This window comes from Heteronotia binoei, chromosome 18 (assembly GCF_032191835.1).
Source record: "Heteronotia binoei isolate CCM8104 ecotype False Entrance Well chromosome 18, APGP_CSIRO_Hbin_v1, whole genome shotgun sequence".
NCBI lineage: Eukaryota > Metazoa > Chordata > Lepidosauria > Squamata > Gekkonidae > Heteronotia > Heteronotia binoei.
Window position 1 is genome coordinate 42,864,004 of NC_083240.1, and position 19,934 is coordinate 42,883,937.

Below are 19,934 nucleotides of genomic sequence, written 5' to 3' on the forward strand. Positions count from 1 at the left end.
AGAAAAATACACTATGAAAGGGGAGAGACAGAAGAAAAACAACAAGAGCCAGTTTGGTGTAGTGGTTAAGTGTGCGGACTCTTATCTGGGAGAACCGGGTTTGATTCCCCACTCCTCCACTTGCACACGCTGGAATGGCCTTGGGTCAGCCATAGCTCTGGCAGGTTGTCCTTGAAAGGGCAGCTGCTGTGAGAGCCCTCTCAGCCCCACCCACCTCACAGGGTGCCTGTTGTGGGGGGAGAAGATGTAGGAGATTGTAAGCCACTCTGACTCAGAGAGAAGGGCGGCGTATAAATCTGCAATTCTTCTTCACTGCAATGGCAGCTGCCACTGGCATGGCATTATTTTAATCTGCACAACCAATCAAGTCTCCCATGGCCAATTAGGAACTCCTGCCGGGCAGGAGCCCTTCCTGGCACAACCCACATTTGGTGGGTGCCAGAAAAGATACTGGCTGGAACTGAAGTGCTCATGGGTGCCACATTGAGAACTCCTGCTGAACTGGCTCAGTCTCGGTAGAAGGTGGCCTCTAACGTATATTCACACCCATTATATACAGCTTGCTGTGGGGGGGGGGGGGAGTGCAGATGACTGGGGAAGGCAATGGCCAACCACCCTGTAAAAAGTCTGCCGTGAAAACGCTGTGATGCGACGTCACCCCAGAGTTGGAAATGACTGGTGCTTGCACAGGGGACTGCCTTTACCTTTTTAATAGGGCAATGGTATGACAGCTATACTATAAATGATTGGTTCAGGAAGGCATTTTTATAAAGAGAACAGAACTGTAGTCTATGCCACTGTGAATGCTTTTGCATTATCTTGCTCTTACTACATTATTTTATGCTTTTGCAATGACATGTTCTGCATTGCTTCACAAATAATATATAGATTTAGAATTTTTGAATTGTTGTCTAAAATTTTCTAAATTTTATATTTCTAGTCCCATTGCATTGCAAATTAGATCTCCCATATTAGTTAACAATACTATTTTACACCATGCAGTCTGCCTTGAGTCTTAGCTATGAATGCTGCTTACGAATTAATTAATAAATAAGTATTGAGAAGGAGCTCCAACTGCTCAGTGGCCTCCAGCACCCATAAACGGCCCAACGTTTCCTTCACTCATGCCCAGAGCATCTAATGCCTTGCCATGTTTTCATATAAGTAGTCTGTGTTTCAAGTTTGATCTATAATCCCTTAGCCCTATGGGAGAGAGCGGTTATCATATCCTTGTGTTATCAGATCACCTCTCTCCCCACTCTCACGGCTGTGAAGTGCTCACTGTCCAGAACTGGGAGGAAAATGCAATTTTGCCGCATGATGTCTTTCAGATTGTTATTTAGTATTATTTTATCTCTACTCTGCATTTTAATGTTTCACTATATTGTACATTGCCCAGAACTCTGCAATAGCAGGGATTGGTCAATCCACAAATTGCAAATTATTATTATTGTTGTTGTTGTTGTTACTGTTATTATCCCACTTCTTCTGGCAAACCCTTGAAGCCAACTGAAGCAAAGCAGTAGTATGCATATTTCTGTTTGAGCATCCTATTACCTTTCTTTCCCTCCTATCTAGTAACTGAAATAGAAATAGAAATTTCCTTGGGGCAACAAGTTTTTTGCCATGAAGCATGGTCCTCCAACATGGCAGCCAAAAGCACTTCCCTTGGTGCCCACTGAACATTTCAGAAAGAGGGTGGGGCCACTGCAAGGCAGGGCATGTTATTGGCCGCCCTCATTTCCCCCTGCAGCAGCAGCCGTGGCCACGACAGGCTCAGCAGGATTGCTCAGCATCTGCACTTTCCTTCGTTGGGTTGGGAAATTCCTGGGGATTCTGAGGTGTAGCCAGGAAAAGGTGGAGTTTGTTGAGGGGATTTATAGGGTTGCCATCATCCATCATCATCATGTGGCCTGGAGATCTCCCGCTTTTACAACTGGCCTCCAGCTGGCAGAGATCAGCTCTCCTGGAGAAAACGGCTGCTTTGAAGAATGGAGTCTGTGGCATTGGACCATGCTGAATCCCCCTCCCCTCCCCAAACCTCACCCTCTCCTGGATCCACCCCCTAAGCTCTAGGTATTTTCCAATACAGACTTGGCAACCCTAGGTATAATGCCAGAGAGCCCACCCTCCAAAACAGCCATTTTTCCCTCAGGGAAACTCATCACTGTATTCTGGAGATCAGTTGTAACTCAGGCTGGCAACCCTAGCGCAACTCCATTTTTCTTTTAGACTTTCCTTCTTTCTAGTTCCCTTTTTTCAGGCTCCCTTCGTCCCCCAGGCTTCTTTTTATTCCCTTTCTGTGAAGCTTTTGCAAAAGTGAGGAGGGAGGCTTTATGTTTGGCTCCACCTCCTGTGGCAGCCATTTTGGGGCACTTCTCAAAATTCCAAGGGTGCTCACAGGTTCAAACAAGTTGGAGACCCCTATTGTAAAGAGCCACAGTGCAATATGCCACCAAAAAAAGATGTTTGAAGGCCTGCCCAAGTTCTCTCTGTGTTCACTGAACTGCTCACAAATTGACAGTCCATCTTAAAAGACTGGGGGGAGGGGGGGAAACAACCAGCTCCTTACCTTGTTTTCAGCATAAGCAAGCCACCGGCTTCCCAGAGCTACAGGATTCATGTTTGGCCCTGGACAAGGGTAGCAGCCTGAAAAATATCCAAAGAGTAGCACTGATGAATATTGGAGCAGACTTCTTACTAAGAATTCTACTTTCTGTCAAGAAAACAAGAAGCTGAAACAACAGATCTTATGTGGCTGCCTATATAACTTAAAGGATGCTTCATTGCTTTGCAGAAAGGCTGAGGTTAGAGGGAAGGATATCAGCACTGCTTGCACCTTTTTGCAGTGCCGATCAAAAGCTGATCAGCCAGTAGACAATCCACACTTTTCAGCCAGATGCACCAGGTGCCAAAACCATAAGTCACAATCTGTCAAACTGCACAGTTACTCCCCTTTGGATATAGCTCTCCATGCCCCTTGGCAATCCATTTTTCACACCTTGGGGTCTTTTAAAGAAGACCGTGACATGGTATAGGGGTCAGCCATTCAAAGAAAACCTAACGGTGCCTAAGGCCTTGGACACAGTGAAGTAGCTCTTTAGATCCTGTTAATTCCCAGCCAAAGAATCATAATTTTAAGGGAAGTTTGCAGAAAAAGTTGCATCCTTATGGGACTTTTGTGTGCTGTTTTCAGGATTCAGTGGGATCCTGGGGCTCTCTGCACTCTTATTAGGGTGCAAGGAAAACCACACTTGTGACAGACCAGCTTCCTGGAAAGAGAGCTAGCCCACCACAACAGGCAGCCCCACTTCAATTTCAGTTCATGCAGAGTGAAAATGACTGGCCTGGCCTGGCCAGCATCAGGCCTGCCTGCCCTAAAGCATGCCCCAAAATCCTTTGTAAAAATCCCATGGCAACCATGCAGAGGCTCCTGAGTGGATCAACTGCAAACTATGGAAAGGGTATCAGGAGCACTAACATGAGCAGTGGGCAAACATAGCTTCTTTAAGAAGAAGACATGCCAGCCTTCAGACACCAGGAGTGGGGTAGCTTATGCAACGTGGCTCTGCAATATTACTTTCTCACGTGTGCCATGCGCCCCTTATCCATCACTTTCTGCCATCTCCCTTCCAATTCACTCTTATGGATCGCTTGGTCTTCCTTGCTCAGATTTTGGGATGCCACTTGTGACAGGTCCCCTATGCAGGAAAAAAGTGGAGGGGGCACAGCGTATGCCCCCGCCCCCCAAAAATCTATCAAGATAGACACATTTGAAGACAAGCCAGAGCACTCATTTGCTTCATTACAGTCTAAAGCAGGGATGGCCAAACTGTGGCTCAGGAGCCACATGTGGCTCTTTCATACATATTGTGTGGCTCTCAAAGCCCTCTCCGCCCTATCGGCTGGTTTGAAGAGGGCATTTGTCTCTTTAAATCACTCCTCCAGCCAAAACAGCAACCAGCTTGGATAATGCATTTAAATCTGCTTTCTTTCCACCTCTCCTTCCCCCCCTCCCCATCTGTCTATCTATCTTCCTGCCTGCCTGCCTTCCTCCCTCCCTCCTCTCAAACATCTGACGTTCATGTCTTGCAGCTCTCAAACATCTGATGTTTATTCTGTGGCTCTTGCATTAAGCAAGTTTGACCACCCCTGGTCTAAAGTTAGGCAGACATATCTGTTATTCTGGACCGCCCGGTAAATCATTACAATGAGCTTATAGGACATTTTGTTCTTTGTTTCTGTATGCAACATGAGTTAATACATGCTGATAAATTGAAAAATAAAATCTATATTTTATATTGTTCCCTGCTTGCAACATGCCATTTATAGGGCTTTTTAAACATATGCCAATGACATCTATCTTTCTTTTCATCTCATCCCACTTAGGATGGTTTTGGGTTTCTCTCAAAAGCCTCTGGCAAACAGTCCTCATCCATCCTTCTTATGGAAATGTCTAGGTTTGGGGTTCTTTCCTTTGCACATCTTAAATTTGACTGCAGTGGATATAACAATGCCTGATCTTTTAACCATGGCTAGGAGCAGGCCTCAGATTCAGTGGGAGCTCACAGAAGCACAGCTCCTGAACCTTTCTGAGAGTTCCACCTCCTCTTTCTCACCTTGTCCGCTGAACAGTAGGTGCAGATGCATAACAATCCCTGGATGAGCTCCACCACCATTTTTATACAAAATGCCCCTAGCTAGGAGATTCGGGGTAGCCAAATTTCACTGCTCCCCTTGTACAGGAATCCCCTGATCCTTTCATTCTGGAGACTAACCACTGGCTATGCTGACAGCAGCACTGGTGCTTTTTCACTAGCCACATGTTACAAGCCTTCTTTAAACCATGGCTGTGACAGCCTGAAAAGGCTTCAGCACTTTTCCAAACCATGGCTTGCTCTGAAAATGTAAGCAATCAGGTGAAATCCCTGTGCAAGGGAAAAGAGCTGCACGACCCCACTGCAATGCTGAGACCTCAGATAAGCATGCTACTCACACAGCATTCAGGCATACCAAGGTTTATTTAGAGACCTTGAGGCAGAAGAGGCCTTACGCAGATAAGAGTTCATTTGCCCTTTGAGAACTTCACATTTGAGAGCATGAACTGTGGGGGTAGGGCTGGAAAGCACACAGATGGCTTTCCAAAAAGGTTACACTGATGAATGGAGGGTGAGAGCATCAAGGGCTGCTAGTATACCGGTGGTGTTAGGATACCAGTGGACATCAGATGTAGAGGACAAACAACCCCGAGGGCAATGACATTCACAGCCTCTTTATGACCTTTCCAGGAAAATCAAGCTGACCAAAAATTGGAGACAGAACTGGATTAGGAAGCTCCTCGGTTTAAATCAGCAAACTAATTCTTACTAACTTGCAAAGCATCTTCTACCAAGTTGGACCCACAGCCCCTCTACCCAAGTAAGAACATAAGAGAAGTTGTGTTGGATCAGGCTAATGGCCCATCCAGTACAACCCTCTGTCACACAGGGGACAAAATCCAGGTGACATCAGGAGGTCCACCAACAAGGCCAGAACTCCAGAAGCCCTCCCACAGTTGCTCCATAAGCACCAAGAATACAGAACATCACTGCCCCAGACATAGTTTTCCATCTGTACCTTGTGGCCAATAGCCACTGATGGACCGTTCATCCACATGTCTCTCCAATCCCCTCTTGAAGCTGTCTATGCCTGTAGCTGCCATCACTTCCTGCCAAGTATTAATTACTCTTTGGGTGAAGAAGTACTTCCTTTTAGGCCCACTACTCATTAATTTCATTAAGTGCCCACAAGTTCTTGTATTGTGAAAAAGGGACAAAAGTATTTCTTCTCTACTTTATCTACCCCATGCATAATTTTGTAAACCTCAGTTCTGTTTCTTCAGATTAGAAGCAGACACCCCCCTTCCGCCCCCAGGTTTTAGGATATGTTTTCCTTTCAGTTCTGGCATCCAGATTATTGTCATCTTTTCTGGCAACGGTAAGAGTTGAACATGGAATTTTCTGCATGCAAAGCATATGCTCTATCACTGAGCTACAGAGGGGGGAAATTTACAGGACTACCTGTTGGTGAACAGGTATGTAGAATGAAGAACACAGAATACACACAATTCAATTGTCATTTTACGGACCTTCTGGATGCAAAACATATGCCCTGAGCTGTGGCCTCATAAAATGTTAGATTCTCCCACAGAACAGATAATTTGTGCCTAACCATGACGGTTTATAGAATCCCACGAGAATAAAAACAGTTTGCATACCGTAGTACACAAAGACATGAAAGATCAAAGACCTTCTCTTCCTCCTAAGACTCCACCACCCTACAGCTAGTTTCTCCAACCAAAATGGTAACAGATCGAGACAAACAGAGGTGTAGTGTGAGAATGAAGAGTAAATAAAGGATAGGAGGGAACGCTTTGTTGTATGGCCCTGTTTATTTCCAGAAGATGACAACAAATCATTCAGTTCTTTCAAATAATATTTTGTTTGTTCCTCACCAAAAAAAAAAATTAAACTTGTTTATAAAAGAATATGAAGTAATATGGTTTGCAACATTGTTTATAGATTCTCCTTTGAGATGAAAAACCCCAACAAAAATGTCATGACTCTCTCAGCCTGTACCATCCTCCATTGTTCTAACACTTCCTCCAGTTTAGAGCCAACCGTGACCTCTCGAGGGCTCCGACAGAGGCTCCAACAACACAGGACCAAGACGTTTGAGCACAGTGGGGGAGATCAGGTAGAAAACTAGATCTTGTGAGAAACATGGTGCTACTAGTGAAAACAACATTCCCTTGGAGAGTCTGCTCCTTCATAATGTGAAGCACAACTTTACCTAAGTTCTAAAGTTGCTCCGTTGTGCCTTTCCTTACTCCGCTAGCAATGACCAATTATGTGGATAGGGGAAAGGACCCGGAAACCCATAAGAGCACTGGGACAAACTTTCCTACATATGACAGAGGGACCAAACCCCAACACAGGGTGCCATTTTTGATGGCAGCCCCAACTGTCTCATTAAATGCTATTTTGCTTTATAGTGTAAAGGTGGTCGCCTGTGCCAGTACCAGGTCGTTTCCGACTCTGGGGTGACATCACATCAGAACATTTTTTTGGCAGACTTTTTGGAGGGCGGTTTGCCATTGCCTTCCCCAGTCATCTACATTTTACTCCCAGCAAACTGGGTACTCATTTTATCAACCTCAGAAAGATGGAAGGCTGAGTCAACCCCGAGTGAGCTACTTGAACCCATCTTCCGCTGGGATCAAACCTAGATCGTGAGCAGAGCTCACAATGTTCAGTACAGTAGGACTGCTCACCTCTAGTGAGGTCTCACTGGAAAGAGGCCTGGCTAAAGCACCAAATCATGCACAAACTCCACCAGGAGCTTCTTCCACGCATGGGTAGTTTGGGAACACAGGAGCCTTAATTTACTTAATTTTCTAGACATACCAGTTTGAGCTTCTGCAGGCAGGAGCTGAGGTGGCAGGGGGGCTTGGGCTCAGTGGACAGGAAATGTGATAGAATTCTGCACAGTTGAGCAGGCAAAAGACAAAGGGGGGGTTCTCCTCTGAAGCCCAACAATTCCTGCTGTTGCACATTCTAAGAGCAGACTTTTTCAGGGGCTCAAGCAAAGCATACCTCCAATTCAAATATGGAGAAGAAGCATCCGTCAGCTATTAAAGCTTTAGGGAATGTTTAACAGCCCTGAGACCAAAGGAGAACCTGCAGCTCAGTAGTGGGACACAGCTCACTCGCTTGGCGTGCAGAAGGTCCCAGGTTCAATCCCCAGCATCTCCAGTTAAAAGGATCAGATAGGAGGTGATGGGAAAGACCTAAGCCTCAAACTCTGGAGAACTGCCACCACTCTGAGTAGACAATACTGACTTTGTTGAACAAATGGTCTGATTCAGTATAAGGCATCTTCCACATGTTCTTCCAGTTTGGTGTAGTAGTTAAGTGTGCAGACTGTTATCTAGGAGAACTGGGTTTGATTCCCCATCCCTTCACTTACAAGTGCTGGAAGGGCCTTGGGTAAGCCATAGCTATCGCAGGAGTTGTCCTTGAAAGGGCAGCTGCTGTGTGAACCCTCTCAGCCCCACCCACCTCCCAGGGTGCTTGTTGTGGATGGGGGAGAAGATTTAGGAGATTGTAAGCCGCTCTGATTCTCTGATTCAGAGAGAAGGGTGGGGTATAAATCTGCAGTCTTCAGTCTTCTTCTTCAGTCTTCCGTGTGGTCAAGCTCTTGGGGAATGAGGCAGAAATGCTGCAGGAACATTCCCAACTCTACAAAGCACGTTAAAACCAGGAAGGGTGCTGCTCTGTGCATGCGCTTCTTCTACCTGCTTGGTTGCTGGTGACAAAACTCAAAATGAAGAGGGCAAGAGGAGTTTAAAGGAGCTCCCTAATCAAAGGCAGATGCCTTGGGGAGCTGCATGAGCATTCACTCCAAGGAGCCGGGCCAAGTTTAAAGGCGAGCCATTTTGTCTCCATCAGGGTTTTGCTTCTGAGCAGGGCAACAAGTTGAAGAGGCACATCTTCCTTTCATGAAAAGCTTCAATCAGTGTGTTGCTTAGTTACTGAAAGCCACCAGCTGGCACACTCACCAGTGCTTCAGGGCTTACGTTGATAACTGGAGCGATTCAGGGGGAGCCTTCTAATCCAAGGGTGTGGCTCTTGAAGTATTGAAGGGTCAAGTCTTGAAAAGGGGCTGCATCCTCCCTTGAAGGATTAGTTTCCACCCCCCCCAAAAGGGGGTCAAGAAGAATGGCAAATGTTCCCAACAGCAAGAGCCAGGCTAAGGCATCTGTGTGAGGGAGATGTGAAACCAGGCAGCCAAGTTCAGATGAATTCCAAAAGAGTGGTCCAAGCTGGCACAATGAGCTGCAAAAGAACCAGTTCTCAAGGCCGCCGAGGCCAAGAGGTCTGGCAAGAATATGGGGCCAGGCAGCAACAAGTCCAGGCACAGAGACTTCGCTTTGCGTGGAGGAAGGGAAAGGTGGTGGCCGATCATGTCCCGGATGGGCAGATTAAGGATGAGGACTAGTAACTCTGCTTGGAGTTTAGGAAACAATCATAGGTCTCCAAGGAGGTGCTTCAGGGAACAGGGTTGCGATTCAGATTACAGAAGATGCCTGGTTCAAGAACTTCCCATTGCCAGAGACATAGTGGGCTCAAGAAAATACTGGAAGAGAGTATGGCATGTGGAAGAAATACAGAAAAAAATCAAAGAAAAGGAATGAAACATGAAAATGTTGCTTGCTCACAGATGTTTTCAAAGGGGGGGGCATGAATCAGTCTCAAGTCTGCTCTTCCCATGAAGCTGATTTCCAGCTTCCAAACTGGTCACTGATCGTGAACAGAGAATTATGGAGGGACCAGTGCAAACACACACCTTTAAAAAGGTACAGCTGCTTTTGGTATTGAGGTAGACATCCCCAGGATTTCTCAAGACTGAGTTCCAAAGAACTAACAAATTTCATGCTTTGTCTCCCTTTTATAATAGAGGGACAACTTTAATATTGCAGAAATGTGCAACTAACAATGCAGTCCTAAGCAGCGCTGCACCCTTCAAAGCCAATGAGCTTATAAGAGTGTGACTTGTTTTAGACTTTCCTTTAAATGCTCTTCTTCTCTCCCCCTCCCAATTTCATTTTTAATACTTCGTTTTTGTCATCCATTTGTTCTCCTGCAGACAGACCGCTTGGCCTCTGCAAATGGCAGAAGGGTATTGTTGGCAGATGATGGAGCATATCACATGAGAAGACATGCGTGCAGCAAGTGGGCTTCACTTCTTGCACACTCTTAAGCAGGGCTTTTTTGGGAGAAGGAGCCCTGCAGGAACCTATTTCCATATTAGGCTACACCCTGATGTCACCATTGTTTCACACAAGGCTTTTTTGTAGAGAAAGCCCAGCAGGGACTCATTTGCATACTAGGCCACACCCCCTGATGCCAAGCCAGCCGGAGCTGCATTCCTCAGCATTCCTGCTAAAGAAAAGCCCTGCTCTTAAGACTAGAGACTACTCAAGGCAAGACAATGGTGAATAGGAAGGAGGTCTGTAGCCAGCGCCAGGGGAAGAATCCCCAAGGCTGCTCAGATCAGAGATGACACCTGATTTGAAAAACTTTAGCAGGGTCAGAACCTTGGTGGGACTGTGGCTCAGCAGGAAAACCTCTAGTTCGTATGCACAAGGCCCCAGGTTTAATCCCTGGCATCTTCAGTTAAAGGCTATCAGTAAGATTGCCAACTCTAGCTTGGGAAATTTCTGGAGACTTGGGGGCAGTGCCAGTGGAGGGAGAAACATGGGAAGGGATTTCAACTAGAATCCATGGTACACCATAGAGTCTTCCCTCTGAAACTGCCATTTTCTCCAAGAGAACTGATCTCTCAAATCTGGAAATCAGTTGAAATTCCAGGAGAACTCCAACCCTCCCCCCGCAGGAGGCTGGCAACAGGCAATACGGGTTAGGAAATACTTTGGTCTCCTTGAGGCCCTGGAGAACCACTGCCAAGGGTGAGCTGGATGGTCACTCTGTATAAACTGATTTCACAGGAAGAGTTCAGTGGATACTTTGCCTATTGAGATTTCTTTATTGGTGGGCGGGAGGAGAGCAGCAGAACAAGGAAAAGGGGGAACTGAGAGAGAGAATCTTTGTGGGGGAGGTATTTAGGAAGCGGGTGCCACGTGCAGAGTTCCGGCCTGGAAAGAGGGCCTTACAATGTCCCCGTCCAAAAATAAAAATAAAAATCAGCACCAGATCTCCATTATCATCTATAAATAAGTAATGGGTCTATACAATTTGACGTTATCAAAGGCAGAATCATCATTTTTAATAAAGGACAGAGTAAGCACGCTGAATAAATTGTTCAAGAAAATAGCCTCTTTGGGGACTCGATAGGACCTCGTCAATAGATACTTGGTGCCAGATAATGGCTTCAATCGCTGTCTTCCTCCCTGGAGACCGAGAACACATCAGCATGAGGACGACAAGAGTCAAGAGGAAAATGGGCCATCCCTCGTTATTGGACAAAAAGAGCGTGCCTTTTCACAATGTTAATTTCCTTGTTTCTTTCCAAAGGGAAAGAGTAATTTGCCTTCTATCACACGGTTTAACTTTAATTTTAAAACAGAAGTAGGCCTAGCGGGATAAGTTGTGGTGTAGTGTGGGCAGTAGAAGGGGGAACACAACAGTTCCTTGCTGGTGAAGTGCTCACCTTACTGGGAGAAATGTTGGGTTTTTATCCCACTCTTCCTCTAAAAATCTTGGGGCTATATATGTAGTTATTCCCTTCCATAGCATCCTCATGAACATATGAAGCTGCCTTCTACTGAATCAGACCCTCGGTCCATCAAAGTCAGTATTGTCTTCTCAGACTGGCAGCGGCTCTCCAGGGTCTCAAGCTGAGGTTTTTCACACCTATTTGCCTGGACCCTTTTTTGGAGATGCCAGGGATTGAACCTGGGACCTTCTGCTTCCCAAGCAGAAGCTCTACCACTGAGCCACCGTCCCTCCCCAAGTAAGACAGTTAGTTTGAGAGAAGGTGACTGATCCAAGATCACCCTGGTGGGTAACCGTGTTGGTCCAAAGCAGCAGGATAAAGTTTGAGTCCAGTGGTACCTTTAAGGACAACAAAGTTTTATTCCAGTTTGGTGAGCCAGTTTGGGGTAGTGTTTAGTTGTGCAGACTCTTATCTCGGAGAACCAGGTTTGATTCCCTACTCCTCCACTTACACCTGTTGCAATGACCTTGGGTCACCCATAGCTCTCACAAAGTTGTCCTTGAAAGGGCAGCTTCTGTGAGAGCTCTCTCAGCCCCACCCACCTCACAGAAGAAGAACGCAGATTTATACCCCCTTTTCTCTGAATCAGAGTCTCAGAGCGGCTTACAATCACCTTTATCTGCTTCCCCCACAACAGACACCCTGTGAGGTGGGTGGAGCTGAGAGAGCTCTCAGAGAAGCTGCCCTTTCAAGGACAACTCCTAAAAAAAGCTATGGCTGACCCAAGGCCTTTCCAGCAGCTGCAAGTGGAAGAGTGGGGAATCAAACCTGGTGCTCCTAGATAAAGAGTCCACACACTTAACCACTACAACAAACAGGATGAGCCGATACAACAGATAGGAGACTCTGAGATGCACAGTGGAGGGCAGGGTATAAATCTTCTTCTTCTTCTTCTTCTTCTTTGTATAAGCTTTCATGTGCAGCCTATCTGAAGAAGTGCACGTAAGCACAAAAGCTTAAACCACACGTTTGATCTTAGCCAAAAGGCCAAGAAGTGATAAAAAGCTTATACCTTGAATAAAACTTTGTTGGTCTTAAAGGTGCCACCGGACTTTATTCCAAGTTCATCCTGTAAAGTTCATGGATGAGCAGGGATCTGAGCTAGGGCCTCCTCAATCAAAACCCAGCTCTCTAATTATTACATTGACTCTTAGGAACCTTTCAGTGTCTCAAGTGTATGCATGCAGCCTCTTGAATTGCTGCCCCACCAATTAATCAGCTAAATCTTCAGCTGACTGTTCCACTGATTAAACCACTAAAAATCAATTGTGCTCTGGGTTCCGCCCTCCGCAAAGCAGGCAGAAGACTGGATAAGTAAAATCAATTCAAGCCCAAAAGTTTCCATTCCTCCCTAAGGTGACCATGAATATCAGTACTCAGACAGACGCCAACATCACAGTTGAGCATGGAATGTGCTGAGGGCAAGGAAAACACTTTTGGAGTGCTATGATCCAGGGCTGCAGCAAGTGGGAGAACTGAGGAAGCCAGCAATCACACCAAACAATGGGAACTCACGGTGATTCACTGTGTTTCCAGTCTAGCATCACAAATTGGTCCTTGAAAGCAGACTGCTGAAGGCCACAAAAATCAGCTGCACTCTTGAATGAGAGCTCTCACGTTGTGCCCAATATAACCACAATTAAGAATGTCTTTTTAAACCCTGCACCCCCCCCCTCCTCCCCCAAAACCCCCACTAACTCAGATTCAAAACATTCATTCATCTAGACCCTGCAAATGTTGTGATTATCTCATATTGAAAGCTGAAATCCACCCCCTTGCTCCCCCCCCCACACAGATATTCAACTTCCGTTCATTTTGCTTAATATTTGTTTAAGAAACCCATACAGGAAAACCAGGAGGGCAGGCAAGAAACTGCCCTATGCAGGTCTGATTTCAGATGGATGCAATAAACCAATAAATGAATAGCAGCCACCACAAAAGACCCATCCAATGCCTTCAGCTTCAACTCTGCTAAAGGATTCCTGGGGATGAGAAGGCCATGTTGTGGGGCAAAACTGACACCTATTGGTTACTTTCAGATTACTCCACGAACAATGTTATTATTTCCTCCCCCACCCCTTTTAAAGCAAAGAAGCTGCTTCCAGCTTTAAAAAACATGCAGATACAAATGCAGAATGTTGTGATGCAAAGATCCAGTAAACCGAAAGCAATTTTCCCCCATTCATTTTCAGCAAGCTTGGCTACAGCTTTCCTTTTAAGGAAAAAAAACCCTCTTTATAGCGTAAGTCTGGATTTCAGCATCCTTTGATGGGGAGGGGGGATCAAACAAATACGTAGCAAGGGCAGCCACATTAACCCTCTTCAGAAGGTTGGAAGAATTTACATTTAACATCTAGGCACAAGAACATAAGAGAAGCCATGTTGGAACAGGCCAATGGCCTATCCAGTCCAACACTGTGTCACACAGTGGCCAAAAAACCCAAGTGCCACCAAGAGGTCCACCAGTAGGGCTAGAAGCCCTTCCACTGTTGCCCCCCCCCCCCCCCGCAAGCACAAGAATACAGAGCATCACTGCCCAGACAGAGAGTTCCAACGATAAGCTGTGGCTAATAGCCACTGATGTACCTCTGCTCTAGATGTTTATCCAGTCCCTTCCTGAAGCTGGCCACCTCCTGTGGCAGTGAATTCCATGTGTTAATCACCCTTTGGTGATTAACAAGACAGACAGACAGATTTCTGCTTGCAAAAGACAGATTTCAAAAGACAGACAGACAGATTTCTGCTTGCAAAAACAAAACTGGCACTTTTGGGGCAGGGCCATTGTTTCTCTCCCCTTGTTCTTGGATTCTGTTGCTCATTTACTCCCCCCATCATTGCCCTGATCCAGCTGACTACTGTGCTCCTGTTTAATTTATTATGAGGGTTCTCCCTTCCCTTTGGGGAGAAGCATTTAACTGCTGCCATGATGGAGGACTGAGCAATCTCCCTGGCACCTCCTTGCTCGGGCTTCTATCACCCCCCCCCTGGGCCTTGGTTTCAGAGGAAAGGGGGCTCCTGTTTCCCTGTTTCTGCCACTCCAGCCTGCTGTCTCCTGAAGTCTTCCCTGGCCCCAGTGTGTCCTGTTCTCTGAGCCCTGGCTCCTAGACAGTGTCCACAATGCCAGCCCTGCAGGCCTGCAGCTTGTAAACCCTCTGGCTCTGCATTCTCTCTGTATTCCCAGCAACACAATCTGCTACACCGTGGTTTAAAACGGGAGGCTTGCATTTCTAAACACATATACGTAAGAACAGATTCTTAAGTGTAAGGATGTGTTGCTGGCGACAAAGATAAAGTTAATTCATGCCATAGTATTATAGTATAGTATTAACAGGTACGGGTAAGAAAGCGGACAGGAAGAAGGTTGATTCCTTTGAAATGTGGTTTCTAGATCAAATCAAGCCTGAACTCTCCCTAAAACAGGGAAGTCAATCATCTGGCCTGGGGGCCAAATCAGGCCCCTGGAGGGCTCCTATCAGGCCCCTGAGCAACTGGCTGTCATCTGCTTCCTTCTCTCTTGCTTCCTTCTGTGTAGCAACTTGTTTTGCAAGGCTTCCTCAACTGCACAGGAGCGACAGAGCAAAACCTCTATGTTCTCCATTGTCTGAGGCTCCACCCTTGGGAGGAAGGGGGAGGAGGAAGAGCTTGCTTTGCCAGGCTATCAAAATTGTACAGCAGAGCTACTGAGCCATGCCTTCTATTGGCTGAGGCTCCTCCCCGTCCTGGTCCCCTGGGAAAGGGAGGAAGGAGGGAAGCCATAGCCCTCAGTTTGCAAGACCTGAGTAAGGCTGTTAATGATAGGACATTTTGAAGGACATTAATTCATAGGGTTGCCATAAGTCAGAAGCAACCTGATGGCACTTACACACATACACATCTGTGCATGTACATAATTTGCTCAATTGACTCCCAAGTACAATGTGCACACAGTCTCTGTACTTCTGCAGGATAGCCCAGTATAAATAGCTTTTTACTGTCTCACCCTCCTCATTGCCCAGTCAGTCAGGGCTCAGGGAAGGGACTCTGTTTTTCTGAGACGTGCGGATGCTGCTTGAACTCCCCCATAACTGTTAGATGTCCTACACTGCATCATGGATTCCAAGCGCATCCTTACTCTTTCACTCGGGATCACATAAGGAGAGCCCTGCTGGATCAGACCAGTGGTCCATCTAATCCAGCATCCTGCTCACACTGTGGCTGGCCAGTTTCTCTGGAGGTCCAACAACAGGGTATAGAGGCCGAGGCCTTCCGGCTCTGCGATTCAGAGGATTATTGCTTCTGAATGTGGAGGATCCTTTTAGTTGCCATGGCTAATAGCCATTGATAGACTTATCCTCCATGAATCTGTCTAATCCCCTTTTAAAACCATCTATGCCTGTGGCCATAACAATGTCCTCTGGCAATGAATTCCACATTTTAATCACGTTGGGAGGAGACTTATTGGTGCATGAAGTTCTCCCACCTCCCAGGGTCAGAGAGCGATGGATACATTCGGCAAGCATTCCTCTTGTGACACACAGCTTCAGACCCACTGATGGGGAACTTTGCAGGAAAAACAAAGATGGTCAAAAGCTGCATCTCAAGTCAGCATAAATAACAAAGCAACATTTACAGTGAGTCCCAGCAGGCCTGTTCGAAAGGAAGAGGTTTTAGAAGGGCCATCTATGTAGCTTTAGGGGGTTTCTGGTTAGAAGGGATTCCACAGAATAGGGGCTACCAGTGAAAAGTCCCTGCTGCCAGTAGTCACTGGCCTCATCTCTTGACGTTCACAGAAGCTGCAAAAAAGACTCCGCTGCAGATATTAGAGCATGGAGGTGGAAATGGATGCTTCCACAGATCTGTCTTTACATTTTTATCCAAAACTTCTTCCAAGAAGCCCAAACCAGGACACATGTTTTCCTTGCCCCCCATGCTCACAGCCCAAAGGGGTAGGCCAGACTGAGAAAGCGTGACTAGCCCTAGGTCATCCAAGGGTGAAGCAGGATTTGAAATTAAATCTTCCCAGAGCCATCCAATATTCACAGCACAATCATAAGCAGAGATACACACTTCCAAAACTTCAAGAGTCTTCAAACATAATTTGGCTAAGAATTGCAGTGTTAAACCGCTACACCCCCCTGGTGTGGACAGTGTCTTGACTATACAGGAGTGAATTTCTCCTGTGCAAATTCTGTGAAAAGAGCATAACGGGACTCTTTTCATTCCAGTGTGATTTGTTCCCGTGGTACTCAGCACACTGATGACAACTTGCAAATCAAGTCCCCACGCAAACGGAAACCCCAGGCATTTGATTCCTAAAGGAGATGACATAACCAATTCTCTCACCATTCAGAGGAAACCACAGCTGGGAAATGGAAACTGACAGAATACTCACTGGTAACAAAGAACTTTTTGGTGAAGGTGCAGCTGTCAAAGGCAGCGATTTTTTCCTGCAAGACTACGACGAGGATCCTGAAACAGAAAAACGAAATGCATTTTATGGACAGCAGCAGACGCCACAGAAGATGCAAGTCTGCTGCTGAAAGCGACAGTCATGAGCAAAGCCGAGTGAAACTCCAGCACACAGTGAGACCTGAGTTCATTCTCAATGACCAGCGGCGTGGAGGAAATTCACGGCTTACTGGTATGCCACAGAGGTTGCCAACCTCAAGGTGGAGCCTGGAGTTCTCCCAAAATTATATCTGATCTCCAGACTACAAAGAACAATTCCCCTGGAGGAAATGGGCACTTCCAAGGGTGGGCTTCAGGGCATCACATCCCTGCTGAGGTCCCTCCACTCCCTAAACTTTGCCCTCTCTAAGCTCCACCCCCAAAACTCCAGGAAGTTCCGAGCTCAGAACTACCAACCCAGCATGGCACATTTCTCCCAACCAGCAGTTCTCAAGTGGTGTCTATGACCTTCCCCAGAGGGATTCTATCCCAAGTTTGACAGCAATGGGAAACATCACAAGAAAGACCATGTGGACATCAGAACTTTGCTTTTTACACAAAAACAAAATGATCAGCACAATAGATACTTGTGTGTGGAAAAGCACAGCAGAGACCTGTTCCCTTTAATTTAAAGCAGCAGTTCCCAGCCTTTTTGGCACCGGGGACCAGTTCTGTGGAAGACAATTTTTCCACGGACTGTGTGTGTGCGTGTGATGGTTTGGGGATGATGGAATTGTGCACTTTATTTTGGTGTGGTGGTTAAGTGCGCAGACTCTTATCTGGGAGAACTCGATTTGATTCCCCAGTCCTCCACTTGCAGCTGCTGGAATGGCCTTGGGTCAGCCAGAGCCCTCTTATCTGGGTGAACCGTGCTGGATTCCCCACTCCTCCACTTGCAGCTGCTGGAATGGCCTTGGGTCAGCCAGAGCTCTCTTATCTGGGTGAACCGGGTTGGATTCCCCACTCCTCCACTTGCAGCTGCTGGAATGGCCTTGGGTCAGCCAGAGCTCTCTTATCCGGGAGAACCAGGTTGGATTCCCCACTCCTCCACTTGCAGCTGCTGGAATGGCCTTAGGTCAGCCAGAGCTCTCTTATCCGGGAGAACCGGGTTGGATTCCCCACTCCTCCACTTGCAGCTGCTGGAATGGCCTTGGGTTAGCCATAGCTCTCGCAGGAGTTGTCCTTGAAAGGGCAGCTTCTGGGAGAGCCCTCTCAGCCCCACCCACCTCACAGGGTGTCTGTTGTGAGGGAGAAAGATAAAGGAGATCGTGAGCCACTTTGAGATTTCAAGTGGAGGGCAGGTATAAATACAATGTATTATTATTATTATTACTACTACTACTACCACCGCATTGTAATATATCATGAAATAATTATACAACTCACGGCCTGGTTTCTAAGAGGCCACGGTCTGGGGACTGGGGACCCCTGATTCTAAAGTGATTATTAGCCGCCTTTCTTCCTTACAAAGCCCAAGGCAGTTTGGTGGTTTAAAGTGTTGCCAAGTCACAGCTGACTTCTGGTGACCCTGTAGGGTCTTCAAGGTGAGAGATGAGCAGAGGTGGCTTGCCATTGCCTGCCTCTGCGTAGCAGCCCTAGACGTCCTTGGTGGCCTCCCATCCAAGGACTAACGAAGGCTGACCCTGCTTAGCTCCCGAGATCTGACGAGATCAGTCTAGCCTGAGCCATCAACACAGCTCACGGCAGAGATAAAAGACAAAAAAATACAATTCAGGAAAGACATAAAAACAAAATTTAAAATCACAATTCAGGAATGCTAGCAGGCTTCACCCAATGCAATCCTAAATAAAACCGTGCGCAGGGGAACACAAACGTGTACCACGCCAGACCATAACCATATTGGGTGTGGCCCAATATGCTCAGGGACCTGTCTATCTACGGGACCGCCTTTCCCCATATATCCCCCAGAGAGCACTGCGATCAGGGACAAAAAATCTGTTGTCCGCCCCTGGGCCAAAAGAAGCCAGGTTGTGTGTAACGAGATCTAGGGCTTTTTCGGTGGCACCACCAGAACTTTGGAACACTCTTCCAGAAGCCATAAGGGCCCTGCGGGATTTGTCTGCGTTCTGCAGGGCCTGTAAGACCGAATTGTTTAAACAGGCTTTTGCTGTTTGATTGAAAAAGGGCTGCCACCGGACATCTTATAGAATGCTGGCGATCATAGTCGAGAATTCAACACCGCTTATACTGTACTGAAGCAGCGCCATAGAATGGTTTTAAAACTGAAATAAATTATGGTTTTATATGTTTTATTGGATTGATTGTATTATACGATGTTGTGAGCCGCCCTGAGTCCACTTGTGGAGAGGGCAGGAGAAAGAAAGAAAGAAAGAAAGAAAGAAAGAAAGAAAGAAAGAAAGAAAGAAAGAAAGAAAGAAAGAAAGAAAGAAAGAAAGAAAGAAAGAAAGAAAGAAAGAAAGAAAGAAAGAAAGAAAGAAAGAAAGAAAGAAAGAAAGAAAGAAAGAAAGAAAGAAAGAAAGAAAGAAAGAAAGAAAGAAAGAAAGAAAGAAAGAAAGAAAGAAAGAAAGACTAAGTAACTAACTAACGAACTAACCAGAAATGGAAGGCCTGTTCATAGCACCCGCAGCCCACCATTACCAACATTCCCCAGCTAGGTCAAGGAACACAAACTCAGAGGTTGTTGCCTAGAACAGCCTGATGTGCGGAGGATCCACATACCATGCGGGAAAGAGGGGCAAAAAGGTCTCTGCATAAGGAAGGGCTGTGCCTGTAATTTGCTAGATAAGCTCTCCCTCTCTCTCTTTTAAACAGAATTATTGAGTTAGAAATGTGTGCTTGTTTGGCATCAGCCAGTTTCTCTCCTTCCAATCCAATCTCAAACTTTTAGTTTACTGGAATCGTAAAAAAAAATCTGTGTGTATAAAAAGACTAATGCCACAGCAAAAAATAATCACAGCAACTAAAAATAAGGAGAGTTGCAATGGAAAATAGAGTACAGCAATAAGATCAGGGTTTTTTTGAGCAGGAACACATAGGAATGCAGTTCCAGCTGGCTTGGTGTCAGGGGGTGTGGCCCAATATGCAAATGAGTTTCTGTTGGGCTTTTTCTACAAAAAAAAGCCCTAAACAAGATTGTTGCATGCTTAGTCAAATTTGTGGCTGCGAAGATCAGGGAGCCTCTGAGCTTCAAAGGGTGAGGACAGGAGAAGGAGGGAGGGAGGGAGAAAAGGGCCTGATTAAAGCCTTGG

General features: G+C 46.3%; 1 protein-coding gene across 5 annotated transcripts in view; it reads right to left on the reverse strand.

The window, feature by feature from the left end:
• The window catches only part of BCAS3 (BCAS3 microtubule associated cell migration factor), an 831,824-nt gene that overhangs the window by 713,595 nt on the left and 98,295 nt on the right, over positions 1-19,934 (reverse strand). For all 5 annotated transcript variants that reach the window (XM_060259085.1, XM_060259086.1, XM_060259088.1 and 2 more), the window contains exons 8-9: positions 16,649-16,725; positions 2,573-2,649 (exon numbers count right to left, since the gene is read on the reverse strand). In XM_060259085.1, coding sequence (XP_060115068.1) covers positions 2,573-2,649; positions 16,649-16,725 — 154 coding nt within the window. The remainder of the gene's footprint in view (positions 1-2,572; positions 2,650-16,648; positions 16,726-19,934) is intronic.